Source organism: Podarcis muralis, chromosome 5 (genome assembly GCF_964188315.1).
Source record: "Podarcis muralis chromosome 5, rPodMur119.hap1.1, whole genome shotgun sequence".
In the NCBI taxonomy this organism is placed as follows: domain Eukaryota; kingdom Metazoa; phylum Chordata; class Lepidosauria; order Squamata; family Lacertidae; genus Podarcis; species Podarcis muralis.
This window is the reverse complement of record NC_135659.1, coordinates 64,812,819-64,831,256: the sequence shown is the minus strand read 5'-3', so window position 1 is coordinate 64,831,256 and position 18,438 is coordinate 64,812,819. Positions and strand designations below refer to the sequence as shown.

Genomic DNA, 18,438 nt, shown 5'->3' with positions numbered 1-18,438 from the left:
AGTGGCCTCTTGACCTGGACCATTGCTCAGCCATTGCTTTCTTAGGTAACCCTGAAGTTGCCTGTTGGCTAGAAGGCATGCATAGTACTCTTGTGTCCTGTTCCTCAGCTCCCCATAACCCTACAGTAGCACCTTGTCACTCAGGATGACTGGACCTGAGTCTCAAAGCACAGCTTTAAAAACCCCACCCACAAGGTCAAGCAAGTATATCCTTAAGCTGTTGTCTGCATTCACAAGATGTACTGTTTCCTGTGGATTCTGAACAACATAAAGGCCACATGTCAACATAAAGACCATGAATTACCCCACAGTGTCTTCTGAATGTGACTGAGCTCTTCTGGCCTCCCTTATGTTCTAAACGGAAGCTTATATGGTATTTTCTTGCGAAAGAAAAATACATTTTCCAGATTTTCTGGAGGAAAAACCTGTGAGAAAACAATTTTACATTTAAAAAAAAAAATTACAAACCTTGTTAAGTCTGAGAGGAGCACTAAACCAAACATTTTGTAATTTCAGGTTAACACTTGTCCTAAATGTTTCTCCCCACGCTCTTTCCATTTTAATTCTGAGGCAGTTTCAGACATTCACTGGCCATGACTGCAGTCTGATGAGCTGTGTTTCTCCTATGTATCTAAGAACTAAACTAAATGTTTCACTAGTCACCATTTTGAGAGGAGCATAAATTAGCCACTTTTTAAGGAAATAAACAGCAGGTCCTCAATCCATATTGTCCTCTCACCAGGGCCAATTCGGGGGGTGGGGCAGGATACCCACTCGGTCCAGGGGCTCAATCTCAAAGGGGGTCTCAAATTTAGACACTTGTTAATTCAGGGGACATGATTCTCAACCTTTTTTTATGCCCATCAGGCCAAAATGTGACGCACCTCGGCTAGAAAAGCATTAGCTGAATGTACCCTGCTTTGCTTTTGGTGCCTTATGTTGTGTTCAGGTGTTGTAATGTTTTATTCTTATTATGGTTAGAGGCTTCAAAAGCTGGAAGTGGCCTGGGCTTCTATCAACCTCAGGGCCTATGTCCATGTGGAGTGGGTAGTTTTCAGCAAGAAATTAGGGCAGGCCTCCGACGTACACAAATTGCAGTGTGAGTAATGAGTCACTGGTAGGTGGTGCACATGTTCCACTTGTGTTTCATCACAATTTTCCCTTTTAAAAAATGGGAAGGAATAAAGGTCTTGCAAATGTGAGCCTCCACATATATCACCGATGTCACTTCAGTGTGGCGGAGGGGTTGTCTCGAATCCTGCACCTCAAAACAGCACCGCCACATCCTGCTGTGCCTGCCTAGTATCTGAACTCTGCCTTGATAGCTTTGTACATTTTTCTATACTGCGTTTTTATCTGTACCACAAGGTGGCAGCTGTTGCTTATTTCTTAGTCTAAAATGGTCAAAGGTTTCCCTTGCTGAATGTGAGATTCCCATGTAAGTATAACCTGAAAAGTTTGGTGAGGAAACTTATATTGATGTGTGACTTTATCTCACATTGTCTCTTCCATTCTGATGAATCCTGCTAAAGAAACTGCAACAGGTGCCTGAAAGACTGTAGATGAGTCGACTTCCTCAGATCTAGCAAACACTTAGACCACAATAAACCTGTTAGTCTTTAGGGCAGGGGAAGCCAATCTAATGCCTTCCAGAGGTTGTTGGTCTACAACTCCCATTAGTCTCCGGCAGCTTGACCCCTGGTCAGGGATGGTGAGAGCTGTAGCCCAAAATACCTGGAGGGTACCAGGTGGGCTGCCCATCACAAGATTCTTTGTTGGGTTTGCTGTATGAGCTAGTTGATAGAATTAGCTTGAACAGTAACGTTGCAGCTTTCTGAAAGTGTGGAAAATTACACAGCAAAGATCAGCCCTTTGTAGAAAAGGTTTAACCTTTCTGCTATCTTTTGAATTGCAGGTAAGTAGCCTAATTGGGTAGTTTATGACCGGCCCAGCTGCTCACTTGTGAGTAGAAACCCTTTTGGCAAGATTGTCAGACGGACCTACAATGTGTGGGACTTCCCTGAAGTTTGATCTGGAAGCTGCGCTTAGTGCAGAATGGACTGAGACCTTGTCACCATATAACATCTGTGAGCAGAAAACTGCTCTGATTTGCTACCAGGCCAAGCTCAAAAAGTGTTACTATTAATATATATAGCCCTTAACAGCTTGGGACCAGTCTGCCTCCATTATAACCTTGCCCCATATTTGCCCAGTCAGTCACTTCAGTCTGTGAAACTTACACCCCATAATAATCATTCTGCATTTGTAAGAAATCGGTATTTTAATGTGGATCTCCCTGCCTACTTGACCCCGGGCAGGGGCTTTTTTTGTGCTTTTCGGCACCTGCTAAGCACATTCTTGTTTAGACAAACTTACCTACATATGCAAAATGCTGGCATGTGTTTTAATTTATTTTTAGTCTATAGCTGATTTTTTTTATTTAAAAAAAACCTTTTAAATAGTTGCTTTTAATTGTTTTTACTAATATTTTTTTCAGTAATTCTTTCAGCAGTTATGAATACGCTCCCTGGCTGTGTGCAGAAGAAGGGAAATATCGATTCCAAAGATTTTTAAATAGACAGTTTTCAGTAGAGCGTGGAATCTAATAGTGTTCTGGGCACAAGGCTTCAGATGAGAGTCAGGTTTGGGTCTCGGCTTAGTATCCCAAAAGTTGCTTCCCAAACATGTTTGGTCAAATTCTGCCTCTTTTCTTTGCTAACTTCCTGGGATCTTACGGTGCCTTTGCCGCCATTTTAAAACGACATGAACACACTTGTACACTTAAGATGCCCATTATACAAAATTAAGGATGGTTGTGGTGTTTTTTTAAGTTTCAGAGAGTTTTGTTTTGTGCCTCTGAGAGGATTAATGCAAGTATTCGCCATTTCAAAAGACTCTCCTGTTAGGGCTTGCTGAAAGTAGTTGTATGGGCAGCTTTGAAGACATGTGTTTTCTATTTATAGCTTGAGTCTTCGTAAGCAGCAGAACAAGCTTTTCTGCTCATGTTGCCCCATCAGATGTGCATCTCTACTTAAGATGACTCATCTGGTCTTGATATTAAAGACAACAGCGAGGGAGGTGGAGGCTGGATTAATATGGATCATCTATCTGGAAGCCAAAAACCTATCCCCAGTTGCCTACAAAAGCAGAGTTTGTGTACACTACCAGAATGAGATGGTATCTAAAGCAGTGGTAGGAAGCATTAATTTGTGGGCCTAATTAGGCCTGTTCAGGGTAAACTGCACACCCCTTTCCCATGTCTGGCTTCATAGGATGTTTGGGGCAGGAAAGTTTTGAGTCGTTTGAAAAGGAAGGCAGCTGAAATTCAGCATCATTCGAACATAGCTGTCAACCGTCCCTTATTTGGCGGGAAAGTCCCTTATCCCAGCGCCATGTCCCGCTGCTGTCCCTTATTGATGATGTCCCTTAAATTTCCCGGGTTTCAAAGGAAGCAGCTCCTCTCCCTCCCTCCTTGCTGGCCAGAGAAGAGGGAGGCTCCAGCTGTGTTGCTTGCATTGCTCACCCAATAAGGAGTCTAAGAACGACTGGGGGGGTGGAGCTTGCATGCCTTGTGCCGATCAAATCGGCCGCGTTGCCTGGGGACTCGCCTTTGCTCAGTGCTTCCCAGCGGAGAGGTGACGGTGGTTTTCCTTGCTGCATCCCCTTTGCTGGGTTGCTGTGCTGTGGGAACCACTGCTTGAGGCTTTGTTTGGCTGCTGGCTGGGCTTTCTGCCTTTGGCTCGGAGGGGCTCAGAAGTTGTGCTACCTGTGCTAGGAAAATCCCTTATTTTGGCTGCTGTTCCCTTATTTTTGAGGCTGCTGATCCCTTATTTTCGAATCTGTAAGTTGAAAGCTATGCTTTTGAACCTGATGCTTTTTTCTGTCAACCTGCATGGCAACAAACTTGGCATGGCAGTGGTATGCCTCTGAACACCAGCTACTGGGGAGCACTGGTAGGGAGAGTGTTGTGCTCATCTGTTTACAGGGTTTCCACAGGCATCTAGTTGGCCAGTGTGAGAACAGGAAGCTGGGCTAGATTGGCCTGATCCAGCACAGCTCGTAGACCAGGCTGCTTAAAATATGAGAGAGTTTTATGTGCCCCTCCCCTTCCCAGTTTATGATTCTTCTCCCACAAGCATGTCTGCACAGCTGCAAGGATTATAGCTTTACTTTTTTAAAAACTGAAAGCAATACTTCAAGGCTATACGTACTGTACATTTCATGTACGGTGCTTGCACTGCATCATGTGGAGATTTTTGTCTGCTTTCTGGAATGAAAACGAGGAGGGCTGCAGGCTAGAGCTGTAAGCCAAATTCTTTGAAGCAAAGCTTATGTACACAAAGTCTGAGTCCAATAAGCTCTGGCCAAAAAAAAAAAAAAACCATTGACAAAAGCCACCTTATTCCATGCATATCTTAAAAGAAACAACCCACTAGGTTATGTTGCATTTTCTTCTAATCCAAAGGCTTGGTAATGTTGCAGCATACAAAGCAGTACCTGCAGTGAAACGATGGATATAGTTTTGCTGAATTTGGTTTAATACATTGCTTTGGTTTTGGGTGTTCCAATTGAAGACAACCTTTTATTATTATTTATTAGTTGAACAGTTACTGTACAATCCTATGGTAGGGTGTGGTGGCAACCAAAGGCAGTAGCGCCTGTCCAAGCAGGGTTGGAAATGAGGTTGGAGGAGCGCTCCTGCAATCTTCCCTCTTTCTTTATCAGGGTCCCTGCCCAAGGAAAGTATTTTCCGTCCCATTTGAAACAATCTCCTGTCATGGCTTAAATTTGTTATGGGTTTGGAGGGCTGTTAGGCTGTTTAGGAAGGAGTTGGATCCTTCGGGAGCCATATATTTTATCCTAGTCACTCCAAGACCAGATGTGCCAGCTTGCGGGGGTGATTGGGGGAGCTGGTCATACATTCAATGCCAGGACATCAAGAGGAGCCGGGGGGGGTGGAGCCGAATGCAGCTGCAAACCATCCCCAGTACATCATTTTTTTGGCTGTACCGAAAAGGGCCATGACCACAAAAAATTCCACAGCAATGGAGCCAGGGGCATCTGACATCAGATTCTGGAAGAAATCCAATTTCTCCTTTGATTCCAGGGATGTTCTCCCCGGAGCTTGACTTTTAAAATTAAGCTTTGGAGTTCAACTTTTTATTTCAATTTGTTGCCTCACAGGATGAAAGAAAACCAATAATTTCAAAATCACCTCTTGTCAATGGGACTTTTGTCAGAGCAGACATTTTACACAATTGCAGTCAAAATTACATTTGTTCTTCCACAAATGAAGCTTCCAATATTTCTCATAGGCTAGGTACTGCAAACCAGAAGCCCTTCGCAGGCTTTGGCAATAATTTACAAGTGGTAAGTTACTGATTCCTTTGGTGTTCATTAATGTTTAAAAATAACTATAATATATTCTTTGCTACAGCAGTTGCATTGGGTACCAATCTTTGGCAGTACTACTTAAATGTTTAATATATGGATATGTGGATTAGAATCCTATGCTGTCTTATCTAAGAGGAAGACCTTCTGAAAACGGGGTTTACTGATGACATGTGCTGTTAACAATAGGATGCCACGGAACGGTCAGGCTTTGATCCCGAGTTCTGTGGTTCATAGAACACCGACACAATTTGAAGGAGGGGAGGCAAAATATTCAGTGTTGGGAGTATTAATTTTGCATTGATATTGCTCACCATTTCTGTGCAAAGCTCTTCAATGAACTATATCATGCTGTGCTCTTTTCACACTATCACACAAGAAGCATGCATAATGATGCGCAGAATCATGCACCTTCATGGATTAATGCGTCCAACATAGATGTGACGGCTGCCAGTATTACAGCTTGTTTAGTACTCTGCGTAGTTGTTTCTATGAACTTTGTTCATGCACAACTCACTGTTGATTATAGCCACTAACAGTAACTTTTGCATTCTTGTTTTACTCAGAGCAGAAAAGTAGTTTGGAATTTATTGCATTTTTATCGAATATTATCACTATCAAAAATGATTGTTCATATAATATATGGCAAATAAACACACTATGGCTTCTACAAGTACACACACTTATTGTAAAATTGTTTTTTAAGTGACTATAGTCGAGAATCATTCTTAATTTTAAGGCATTAGAATATTGCGTGAAATTTACATATAATTATTTCCACACGTGTACACACATTATCTGGAAAGGTGTATGGATGCAATTCCATACACACTTCCCTAGGAACAAGCCCCACTGAACTTGCACAAGACTTACTTCTGAGTAAACCTGTAGAGGATTGCACTGTTAGTGAACTAAAGAGATGCTGCATATGGAGGAAAATTAAAAAGTGCATTCAATACGCTTGTCTAGGGTTGCCATATTCCAAACAGTGAAATTCTGGAAGGAAAAGTTGTTGAGCTCTTTTTGGCAAAGTTGTTGAATTGGGGGGGGGGTTGGGGTTGGGGGGGTGTTCCCCGGACATTTAGCCGATTTCTGCCTGGACTGCTGCCAACTGCAGTATTCCGGATATGTCTGGGAAATTCCAGAGGTATGGCAACCCTATGCTTGTCTCAAAGTGCTTTATTTTTCCATAATACAATTTATTCTCTACATGTTTTACATCTATTTTACAGTTCTTTACATTGCCTTATGATGGCAAACTACTACACGAGCTTGTTTCAGCTTTATAACTTTTGAAAGTAGGGTGATCTTTTACAAGTGTTGGCAATCTGAAATGAATTGAAAAATCCTCGATAAGGGCTGAGAATACAAGTCGCTTGTTCCCCTATCTCATATGGATATTCCCTTAGCAGCAACTAATTTAGAACATTGCATGTCTGGAAAAGGCAGCCTCCAAATCAATAATACAGGCAAACAATGCATGCAAGTATAAGGCATTGAGACTGTTTCATGTTACGTTTCCCCAACACTGCTGTACATTGGGGGGCGGGCGGGGGGGCTATAATGTTTGGAAGACACTCGAGGGACTTGTGTGCATAATGGAGAGAGCTTTGCAGCTTCTAAACATAATGGTTCAGGTCTTGATATAAGTTAACTTAAGGAAGCTCATGGAAATAAAGTTTCCCATCCTTTCCTTCCCACCCACAACTCATCCCATATTGTTCAGAGGGCCCCAACAACCCTCCAGAGAGAATTTGGGTATGTGTGAGTGCATAGGACACCATGCGAAAGGACAGGGTGGGAAACGTTCCTTCTATGAACATATTTTAAGAAAACTTAGGCTTGGATCCAAGCTTATGGGTTCATGTGCAGAGAACAAGTGCCAGAGGCAGGGCAGTAATGCATGAAAAAGGCAACTGTAGCAGCATGACATGGCAAGCTAAAATCCCTTAAAATACAGGACTCAAAGGTACAGGAACCCTTTCCTGTGTGGTACTTGGCCACTGTATGTATGAAGCAGTCCTAGGGAACAGAGTAATACCAACCACCTAAATAAATTGAAGTGACCAGAGGAGGAATGGCCACTGGGAGGAGTGCAGAGAGAAGAAATACAGTGGTGCATCTGCAGCAGCACAACTGGATGTCTTCATCTGCTCCAGCTGCAACAAAACATGTCTCTCCTGCATTGGTTTCTACAGCTACAGCAGGTGCTGTAACTCTCTGAGAGTTTGACTTTGTCCCCAAAGGAGCACTCTTCTATTGTCTCCCGAGACAGACAGATGTCATCAACAACAACAAAATAAATGGACCAGAGCCGAGACTAAATGAGACAGGAAAGAGTGTTTGTTTTCAGGCCAAATCAGCAAGATTTATATGAGTGGTATCCAGCTAAGTCAGACTTTGAATAGAGTCACAGAATTCAATAGTCTTAAGTTAGCCATCCTGCACATTTTATTGTTTACAGTATTATCTACAAGTGTGAAAAGCTATTCAAGAGGAAGGGTGAGATGTAACTTCAATAAATAATAATTGGGTATGTAATAGTTTTCTTGCAAAATCCACAGAAATTTTTTTGCCAGGTGGGGTGTTTTTGGTTTTTTGCTGCTGCATGTGTCAACATGGGGCTAATTTAGGAATAAGCTACCCAGGTTTATCATGTAATCACTGACAAAAACATGACACTTGTCAGTCATTAAACAGAGACCAGACCAACAAATTCAACACATAGAATGAACAGCTCTCATAAATGGGCAAACAAGCCAAGGTGGATTAATACAATCCCATACTTAGCTTTTTGGAAGTAAATCTCATTGACTCAATAAAACTTACTCAAAGGATCAGGCTGCAAGGCTCACATCTACAGAGCTGAACTTTAAACCTGCATTGCTTCCTTGATATACATCAATATATAACTTGGCTTTAATTTTTATAGGTGCCAGCACCTAAAGTTTTTAATGCCCCATAATGTTAAAACACACACACCTTAAAACCAAATTTTTTGGTGCCCACTTTGACATCTTTTGTCACTTTGTATGTAAGATGTTCAGACTGCGAAGGAGATGGGTCCAATCTCCTTAAAAAATTTCCAGGACAGTAGAAGAAAGATACAGCCTTTTACGCCTCCCATTCTGTTCTTCTGCCCATATCCTGTTGCTTGCTGTGATTAGTTTTCCACCACAGTAGGCAAGGCAAAGGTGAAAGGACCAAAGGAGGCACAGGTCAGGGGTCACAGTGAATGTGTTCTTTTAAGACAAACAGGATCTCCAGACTGCATTCTGGCAAATATGGCATTTCAACTCATTTTATCCTGGTGCAGTTTCTTAATTAAAACCTCTCCCCAAAATTCAATTAACAAGTTGCATTTTAAAGTGACAGTAATACTCTTAATATTCTGTATGGGTATTGTATGGGTATTAGTGAATGCTGTGAAGTCTCATTCTTTTCTCTAGAGGTGATTCATACAAAACGCTAAACTTCCTAGTCTAAAAATTGACCTGTAGAATTGTCTGAAGAAGGTGCAATCTCAACTATTTCCAATGGATTCAATAACACCTGTGTCTGACAATGCCTTCTAGGCTAGCAGATTTCTCTCAAGGTTCCTGTGTCTTTTGTACTTGCATGACAAATGGAAATCCAGTAAGTTTGGCTTTTTCTGACACGGAGATGCAGTGATGAAAAAAAAATCCTTGCAGCTTAATTTTCTCTTTCTGTGGAGTTATTAAAGCAGGGACCGAGAACTAATGGCCTTCCAGAGGTTGTTGACTTCCAACTCCCATCAGCTTCAGCCACAATGGTAAGAGATGATGGAAACTGAAGTCCAACATGACCAGGAGGACCACAGGTTCTCCATCCCTGTGTTAAAGCCACAGCTACCAGAAAAAGTAAGTAATCCTAGTCCCTCTCATCTACTTCCTTTCTTCTGCTTTATCCCTCTAAACCTTCTTCCCCTTCCGTACTACTATACCATCTTCTTCCAACCACTAGGCTCTTCAAATTTCAATTCTTGGCCCCACATAGATATTGGGGCCACTGCCATTCAACTCCCCCTCTTAACCTTGGCTCCTGCTCTCCTTTTCTGCAGCTAGATTCCCCTTCTGTTCCTTGCCTCCCGCTAGGATGAAGGCATCCATCCTTTCTTTGCTGCTTCGAAGTGTCAGATGCACATTCAAGAAGGAAGATGGTGCTGAAAATTTCTTCCATAAACTGCTAGTCTAGATATAATCTTCTACAGGCCAAGCTGGCACTAGTCACTAGGAAGTCTATGTAATTACTTAAATGCTTTAAGCAAAGGTTGCTGAGTGACTATGTGGCATAATTTGCCCCCTTATCCATTTTGCACAGAAGCCCTTAGAACTCATTCTTACCTTGTCCCTAATAACTTACAAACAGTCTATTTACAAGCGGACGCTTGGACTACTTTCAGTCTAGGACAGCCTCTTGTGCCTCATTTTACAGCTATCAAAGGAAGAGCCAGAACAAAGCAGAGAGGACGAGGCCTATAACTTGGCCAAAGCTGGTGCAAGGCGATACAGCTTCCTCGTACATGCCTTATCGAAGACCTCCTTGGTACGAATAAGAAATGGGTTGTCGTGCTCCAGGCCTGACGGTAAATGTATTTGCAGTTCCACTATATTGTTGATTTCCATGAGAGGCTCTGAAGAGGGAAGGGAGAAAAACAAAAATGTCACCGCATGAATAGAAATAATTAATCATACAATATAATGCAAAGTCCTGAGAAGCAATATGGGGTGGGAAAGTAAGAAAATGATCTTTGCTCAGCCCCAGCTCAACGTATTTTGAATGTTTTCTATGCAGTCAATAACCTTGCCAAACAGACATGCTGATTTTAAGAGGGAAAGTGCTTCACATGTGCAGTTTTCCTTGCTCTTTATCTAAATCTGGTATTGTGACTACATACCCTTCAAGAGTTATGATTTTCCTGGGACATCCCAGAATTACTTTGATCCCAGAATGTCCTGCCCCCCCCCCCCAGGTGCTGCCACCGCCAAGCTCGGAAAAGAAGTTGAGCTGGGGCTTGCAGTGGTACTGCACTTCTGTATAAGTCAGCTAGCGAAACAAGGCTAATATTCCAGAAGTCCTTGTCTTAGACTCTGTGAAAGGATTCTGTGGAACTGTAACAACCCTTCATGTGGATTATTGGACTCTAGGAACTGACAGGTAGAATAGACACTTATACATGTATGGACCTGATGCATGAACGGAATATAAAATGAACTGATCCACTGGGTCTTCTGCTTTTTTCATTGAACTTTATGAGACTTCCGTTGAAATCTACAATTTGAAACAATGGATAGTATACCTTATTTATTCAAAAGTACAGCCTGTTACGTCTTGTGTGTTTATTGAGTACTGAGAATTGCAGAAATATATGTGGGGTACTGAGAAGAATGTTGTGATAAAAAATGGCCCGTCAGGGATTCTCTACTCTTCTCTAGAGAGAGGGAAAGGACTGGATCTACTAGGTCGGGGGTGGAGAGCCTCGGGTCCAGAGAGCCATACATAAGCACTTCTAAGTTTTGCACGGCTGGAGTGGAGCCAACAGTACAAACATAGAAGTCATATCCCTTGCCCCCACCCACTACTGGCAGGTGGTCCCTGGAAGGTTGCCCACCGCAAGCGAATGGAGCCCCTGGCTTGAAAAAGATTTCCCCACCCCCATACTAGACAGTGTGTACTGGAAGATTTTATAGTTGTCGCCTGCTTGCCTACACTTTGCCAGCAACACTTTCCTTGAAGCTCCCAGATCACATCACAATTCCTGCATTTACGGCAAGCGGAACATACCTGCCAGCGGCTGCTGTGTTGGCAGTGTACTCTCCGTTCTGGCCTTTATACATGGCTTCACTGGCAGCATTACTGTAAGTCACCATCTTCCCAGGTAATTCCAGGGACACCCTTCGCCCTTGTGCGCTGTTTGGACCATTCCTGTGAGTGGAGTTGGCCCTGCGCATCCCTTCCGCAGCCTGAGAGTTGTATGACATTGTACTGTGGCCGTAGGAGGAGGTGGGTGTGCTCATGCTGCGAGAAGACATGGTGGGCCGGCTATACGACCTATCCGTCTCTGTCACATAAAGGCGCTTCTTGATCAGAGGACGGCTGTTGTCATAGGAACTGAGGTAGCTAGAGGAGTAGCTCCCACCTGGGTAATGGTGACTGTATCCACTGGGCCTCATGCTGTTTTCCAGAATTGATTTGGATGTCAGGGAATAACTGTTACTGTAGTTATAGCTTGAAGGGTTGGAATTAAGTTGCTTATTTGAGGCCTGGTTGCCACCTGGGATATTAAAGGCTTTGTGGTTCTCCTCCCCTTTTGAAGAATCGTCTGGGACCACTTGAGCATCGTTGCTGAACTCGGGTGGAGGGGGAATGATCTCATAATCAAAACCCTCTTCCACCTCATCGTTGTTGTCTTTGGCATGGTTTTGGGGTGCTGTGAGAGAGTGCAAGGGAGCTTCCTGCCTGCTGTGACTTAGGAGGCCTTGAACTAACATGGAAGTCCCATGCCTGTTTGATGAGGGAAGATTCTGGGAGACATTCATCTCCTTGACCTTCTGCGCATTCCCACATTGTTCTGAGGCACTGGAAAATGTCTGAGGCTTCTGATCCCTCTGCCCCTCTGACAAGCCCAAGCTGCTGCTGTCAGGTATACCTGCTCCATTACGCTGCTTGTTTTCGGAGGCTGCAAGTGATTCCTTTTGAGGAGACTTTGGTACAATCGTGACAGAGTTGGGCTTGGAGTCACTGTAGTAAATAGTGGGTGACCCAGTCTCTGACTGGCTGTTGCTGTGCAACTTCTCTGATAACTTGAACTGGGGCCTCTCTGACAAATAGCTGTTCTGTCGGGAGGCAGAGGCAGAAGATCTACCTCTTTGGGCCCTCTGTTGTGCAGCTAAGAGGAGAGCCATTGGGGATCCCCTCTCTACTTTTTCTCCTGTAACAGGGTGAACCAAAACTTCACTATTCATTTTCTCTGTCTTCCAAGAGGATGTGGATGTCTCTGAGGGCCTGCGCTCAGCTGAGTCTCTTTGGTTTTCATTATTATTTGTGCTGGTGGTTCCGTCTTCTGTCGTTTGGGAAGAACTCGCAGAAGCCAGGCTGTCAATGGAACCGAACCTCGTCCTATGCATCTTGTATTGGAAAAGAGAGAAATCCGTGTTAGGAGATGCATTTAGTAGAGGTGAGGCCGTGCCAGAAGAGGCTGGTGAAGGCGCAGATGGAACCAAGAGTTCATTCTTTGGTTTCAGAGGAGAGGCTGGGGGTTTACAAGTGTTGTCAGGTGCTGAGTGGCCAGCAGAGGTGCTAGAAATCTTAGGCTCTTTCTCTGTCACTTCCTTCGTTGGTGTATTCGGACTTGCTGTGGGTTTTGGAAGCCCGGGCTCGCTGCTATTGGTCTGGCTGCCACCAAACTGAAGAGTAACTTGCTTCTTTGGTTCGGGAGTATGTCTTAGGTTTGCAAAAGCCAAAGGTGGCCCCCCGTCCTTGGTTGGTGACAACAAGGCTTCCAGTTCATCTTTGAATTTCAAAACACTGTTTGCTTGCACAGAGGTGGATTTGTTGTCTAGTGTTGAGGAAGCATCACTGGGGGATGCTTTGCCCATGGAAGGTGTATTAGCAGGCCTGATTCCTTTCCTTTCGCTTTCTGTAACCGCTGGTGATTTGGGGCTTGTCACGGCAGGCCTAGCTTGTTTTGGTTCATCTGGAACAACTTGGTTGCTGTTGGTAACGTTGGCTTTAGTCTTGGGAGATACAGTTCTGTCTAGTGGCCTGTCTTCCTTTCTGCACGAAGAGGACAGCAGGGCAGACAATTCATGCTTAAGCTTGTCCAGGTTGCTGCGTTCCTTCCAGTCTTCATCATCAGAGGACGCCCAGTCCGAAGAATCTGTTTCTTTGCCTGGTGGTGTCTCATGCTTCAGCAGGGAGGCAGAGGAGCCATTAGAATCTGATGTCCGTTTTGAACTTCCAGCCTCTGTGGTTAACATGGAAGGCTTTTCCACGGTGGCTTTCCCTGCAACTTCTCCCTCTGGGTGAACCGTGGCTGCACTTCGTACAGTAAAGTTAGATGGCAGGGCAGGTCGGCTATGAGGAGTCAACTTGGGGAGCTGCTCATCTCTTGGACTGGATTCTTTTTCTGCCGAGGATATAGAGGACGTTCTCACGGGAGTTGGGGGAGGTACTTTTAATGACCTGGGAAAGGTAAGGTGAGGCTCTGGGCTGGATTGTGGCAATAGTGACGCCTTATGGGTGGGAGTGCTTGGAGAAGCAAGGTTCGGATTGGGGGAAATGGTTTCGGGCTGCCTCAGGTTCAGAACAGTCTCAGATTTCCATTTGGACACACCATTGGAGAATGGTGGAGTGTGAAGCGCTGGTGAAATGGGAGGCATACGAGGGGCTTTGCCATCCCTAAAAGCCAGAGGCGGAGGAGTAGGAGGAATGAAGTCTGGTGGGGATGGAGTACTGGGGGAAGACAAATTGGAATATGAGAATGAAGGTGGAGCCAGGGATGAAGGAGATGGCGCTGGCATTCCTGGAAGAGGTGGCGGGGGTGGAGGCACCATTGGTGGGGGTGGGGGTTCCACAGAAGGTGGAGGTGGAGCTTCCATGGGAGGTGGAGGTGGAGCTTCCATGGGAGGTGGAGGTGGAACTTCCATCGGAGGTGGTGGTACGTCAACCGTTGGTGGTGGAGGAGGGGGAACAGGTGGTGGTGGTGGAATGTATTCATCATCCAAGTAGTTCTCTTCAAATGCCTTGGGCCTCAGATCAAGAACCGAATTGTACTTTCTGTAATTGCCATTGATCTGAGAAGCTAGTCCTGGGGAGAAAACAACACAGACAGTGGTGTTAAGGTGGCCTCTCATTTTAGTCAACATTAAGGCAGGCAAACATTTTCTTTTAGGCAATGCTGAGAGACTCATAAGATGGGTAGGCGGGGATAATAATAATAATAATAATAATAATAATAATAATAATAATAATTTATTATTTATACCCCGCCCATCTGGCTGGGTTTCCCCAGCCACTCTGGACAGCTTCCAATAAAACACTAAAATACAATAACCTATTAAACATTAAAAGCTTCCCTAAACATGGCCCCCTTTCACTGAAAAGTGAAGAAACAGACATAAAATCATACAAGTCCATTCATAATAGTTTCTACTTTTGGTTTCCATCCATCCTTCCATTCTAAGTAACACATTCTGTCCGCCCCCCTTTTATTCACCTTGAGCGGACCGGAGTGAAGTCTGCTCACTCGCGGTCTGCTCGGCTGGCCCCACCTCCACCAAAGCCGCTGATTGGATTATTTGAACCGGAGTTTGGTGGGAACCCCCAACAACTGCGACATCAGAGGGGTGGGCCAGCACAACCAGCTGGCAAGTCTCACATGGCTCGGGGGTGCTAAACGCGGTCCTGCAAAGGGCACCCACAATCGGAGGAGTGAGCGTTCATTCTGTCAGCGCAAGGATTGGCAATTGCGTACTGGATCTCCCTTCCCCCACCCCTCGGGGGGGAGGGGTTCCCCCCAACCCTTTGGAGCAAATTTGGGGAAGGTGCAGGGTATAGGAGCCAACTCCTAGGGGCCCTTGGGGCTTTGGCCTCCACAATAAAATATTTGAGGGGGCCAAGCACGCACAAAGTTGATAGGCATTCCCATTCAAATGGTGTGTGTACACTATGCCATATGATTGAGTATGTGGGGTGGGGCCCCCACAATATTTTATTCATGTTGGCACCCCTGATGCAGGGTGTGTGCAGGGAGAGGAGAGGGGGCTGAGTTCTGTTATGCAAGTGATAATTCTTGTGCTGATGGAGGGCACTGGATAAGTTTTGGAATTCCATGAAACTGAGAAGGCTGCTTTGGTCCCTGACAGTTTTTTCTAACTAAATAGCTTTTATCAGTTTTCAGAAACTCTTTCAGATTCTGAAACTGATACAAATTGGAGATGCAAAAGGGAAACTTTATCAGTAACATGGCAACCACACAGCAGTTCTTGTCTCATTCCAGAGAACCATGTGTGCTCACATGTGGTTCAGAATCTCCTGTGCATGCGAAGGAGGTCTATGCAGGTAACTGGAGGGAGCTCAATCATCTGGATCAAAAAACCATAGAATCATAGAGTTGGAAGGGACCCTGAGGATCATCTAGTCCAACCTCTTGCAATGCAGAAATATGCAGCTGCCCCATATGAGGATTAAACCTGCAGCCATGGTGTTATCAGCGCCACGCTGTAACCAACTGAGCTATGCAACCTCCCAGATAATTAGATAACTGCCTTGTTTCTTTTGCTGAGGCAGAGTAAGGGCCAAACAAGATGTAGTTCATTAAATGGACATTTACATCTAATTGAGCAGGTTTTTACAAATGAAAACAAGATCAGCTGTAGGGGGTGGGAGCTGATTATTGGGACCGCAAAAGGTGAGGAGAGGGAGTTGAAGTCTATCGTCCCCTGCTGCAGTTTTGGGGAAGATCCTTCCACGAAATATGCTGTTTGCTTTGGAGTACCCTTGCCCAGCTAGTGCTATCTGCAGTTTTAAAAACCTGTACAGTAAATGCAAATATGCACTGAGCAAGTCACATCTAGTTTAGAGCTACAGAGCAAAACCACACATTATGGAAACCCAGGAGTCATTTGAATGACCAGTTTTCTCCTGAAACTGCTTCTTCTCAGCTCTTTTGCTGCCGGTGCTGGATCACCTTCCGATTTGAAACATCGCTGCTTTAATTTTAGGGTGACTGGCACAGGTGACTGGCACATCTGTCGATGCTCTGGTTTAAACAGCCCCCAACATACCATTTGTGTAGGCTGGGTGGTGACCCAACAGAAACATTCATCTACCACTGTAACAGCTACATTTGGATTTTCTAGAACAACCAGCAAAGCAATCTCGATGGGAATCTAATGGTTTTTTTCTAATAGCTGCTCTGTGAAACTACATTCAGCACTCCACATAGCTGGTGTCCAGGAAATGTTCCTCCCAATGCAGGAACAGATACTGGAGCCTGCAAGACTGGCAGCTTTTTCCTGGGCTGATATCAAAACAAGCAGGACAAATACTTTCCCGTTTCCTAGTGAATATGCGGCTGTAGCAAACAAGACTGACTTATTAACAGGGAAGTAACTTTATATTTTTAAATATGTCTGATAATTGCCATGGCTGCCTGACTGCAGGAACTAGCTGAACGTGCTCTTGAAGAGGTTGATTCAGCTTTATGATAGCTGCCCTTAACTCGGTGCCAAGCTGTCTTCCTGTTAGCAACACTAAATATTTTGGGTGATATCCAACCAAGTGATACTCCAGGTAGGCCTATGGAAACAAATGGGCGAAAGTTAGTCATCATGAGTAACTTAAGTCCATTGCTTTCAGTGAGTCTACTCTGAGTCGGACTTAGGTTCAGCATAGATTTCTACAAGTTCTCAAGCTGGAACGTGTTCTAACAGAAACTACTGAACTAATGGTGAATATTTTAAAATAAATGTAAAGTGCTTTCTGGTTTGTTTTTAATTGATCATTAAAAATGTCCTGCTATAAAAAATAACAGGATGCCACATTTAAATGCTCATTATTGCTTTGGTATCTCATTCGCTTTGCAGGTTCAATCCCCAGCATCTCCAGGTAGGGCTGAGAGAGAACCCTGCTTGAAATCCTGCAAAGTCACTGCAAGTCTTTGTTGACAATAACACTGAGGTTGTTTGTTGTTTAGTCATTTAGTCGTGTCCGACTCTTCGTGACCCCATGGACCAGAGCACGCCAGGCACTCCTGTCTTCCACTGCCTCCCGAGCCTCAGCTTCAGGATCTGTCCTTCCAGTGAGCACTCAGGGCTGATTTCCTTCAGAATGGATAGGTTTGTTCTTCTTGCAGTCCATGGGACTCTCAAGAGCCTCCTCCAGCACCATAATTCAAAAGCATCAATTCTTTGGCGATCAGCCTTCTTTATGGTCCAGCTCTCACTTCCATACATCAATACAGTACTGGGAAAACTGAGGTGGGTGGACCAATCACCTGACTCCAGCTTCTGTGTCCCTATGACTGTGCGGTACCACAGTGTGTGTCATTGTGCTGCCGTTGTAAGGAAGTCAATAGTGATGTCAAAAGATCATCAGTACAAAGGTCTGGGACAAGCTGAATTCAATGGTGTACATGTGCAAAGCAAGAGTTGCTGATTTAACAACTGTCATCTTAACAACTGTCATCTTACCTAGAGCTGGTTTTTCCTCAAAGCCTTCTGGTACTGATGGCGTTGGCACAGCCACTCCATGAGGCTCTTGAGCATTCTGAAAAACGTTGGGAAAACAGACTTCAAAGACCATAAACAACAAGTGGTGGAAGGCAGAAACATTCAGAGATTTAAGCACATGGCAAACAACAGGCTTCAGTTTCAAAGCAAACCAGAATCTATTTATCTACATCTATCATCTCCTGGCATTACAGGAGTCAATTCCATTGATGTATGGTTCTCTGGCTTTTGGCAATTCGTTATTTATTTGGCATTTGCTATTTATTGATTTTGCACTGCAAATATTTGTAAATTGCTTATTGGTGTATTGCTAAGCGTTAAGCAACATGACAAAATTCTGAAGAAAAGGACCTGAAGGAGGGGTGGCTAAACTTTCTCAGCTGAAGGACCACATTGCAGGATAGATATCCCTCAGAGGGCTGAATCCCTCTCATGGCACACAGTACATATATGCTCATGCAGACATACATATGGCTCACATGCTCAGCCCAGCTACATACATACAGCACATGGGTACAGGAAGCAATCTGTCTCCCAGTTTCCCAGCTGGGAGCAAACCCTTTTGAATTCCCCTGCTCTAATCTCAGAAAGTCTTTTCAAGTTTCCCATCAGAGAAAAAAGAAATTCAGGTCTGAGACTGGTGTGCAAACTTAGGCAAACTAAGGCCTGGGGGCCGGATCCGGCCCAATCGCCTTCTAAATCTGGCTCGTGGACGGTCCGGGAATCAGCATGTTTTTACATGAGTAGAATGTGTGCTTTTATTTAAAATGCATCTCTGGGTTATTTGTGGGGC

The 18,438-nt window shown here is 44.4% G+C and overlaps 1 protein-coding gene across 1 annotated transcript in view; it reads right to left on the bottom strand.

Annotated features, from left to right (window-relative positions):
• Positions 1-5,941: 5,941 nt before the first annotated feature.
• C5H6orf132 (chromosome 5 C6orf132 homolog) overlaps positions 5,942-18,438 on the bottom strand; it is a 42,930-nt gene continuing 30,433 nt past the window's right edge. Inside the window, exons 3-5 of the mRNA XM_028734479.2 lie at positions 17,607-17,682; positions 11,197-14,221; positions 5,942-10,045 (exon numbers count right to left, since the gene is read on the bottom strand). Coding sequence (XP_028590312.2) covers positions 9,940-10,045; positions 11,197-14,221; positions 17,607-17,682 — 3,207 coding nt within the window. The 3' untranslated portion in view covers positions 5,942-9,939. The remainder of the gene's footprint in view (positions 10,046-11,196; positions 14,222-17,606; positions 17,683-18,438) is intronic.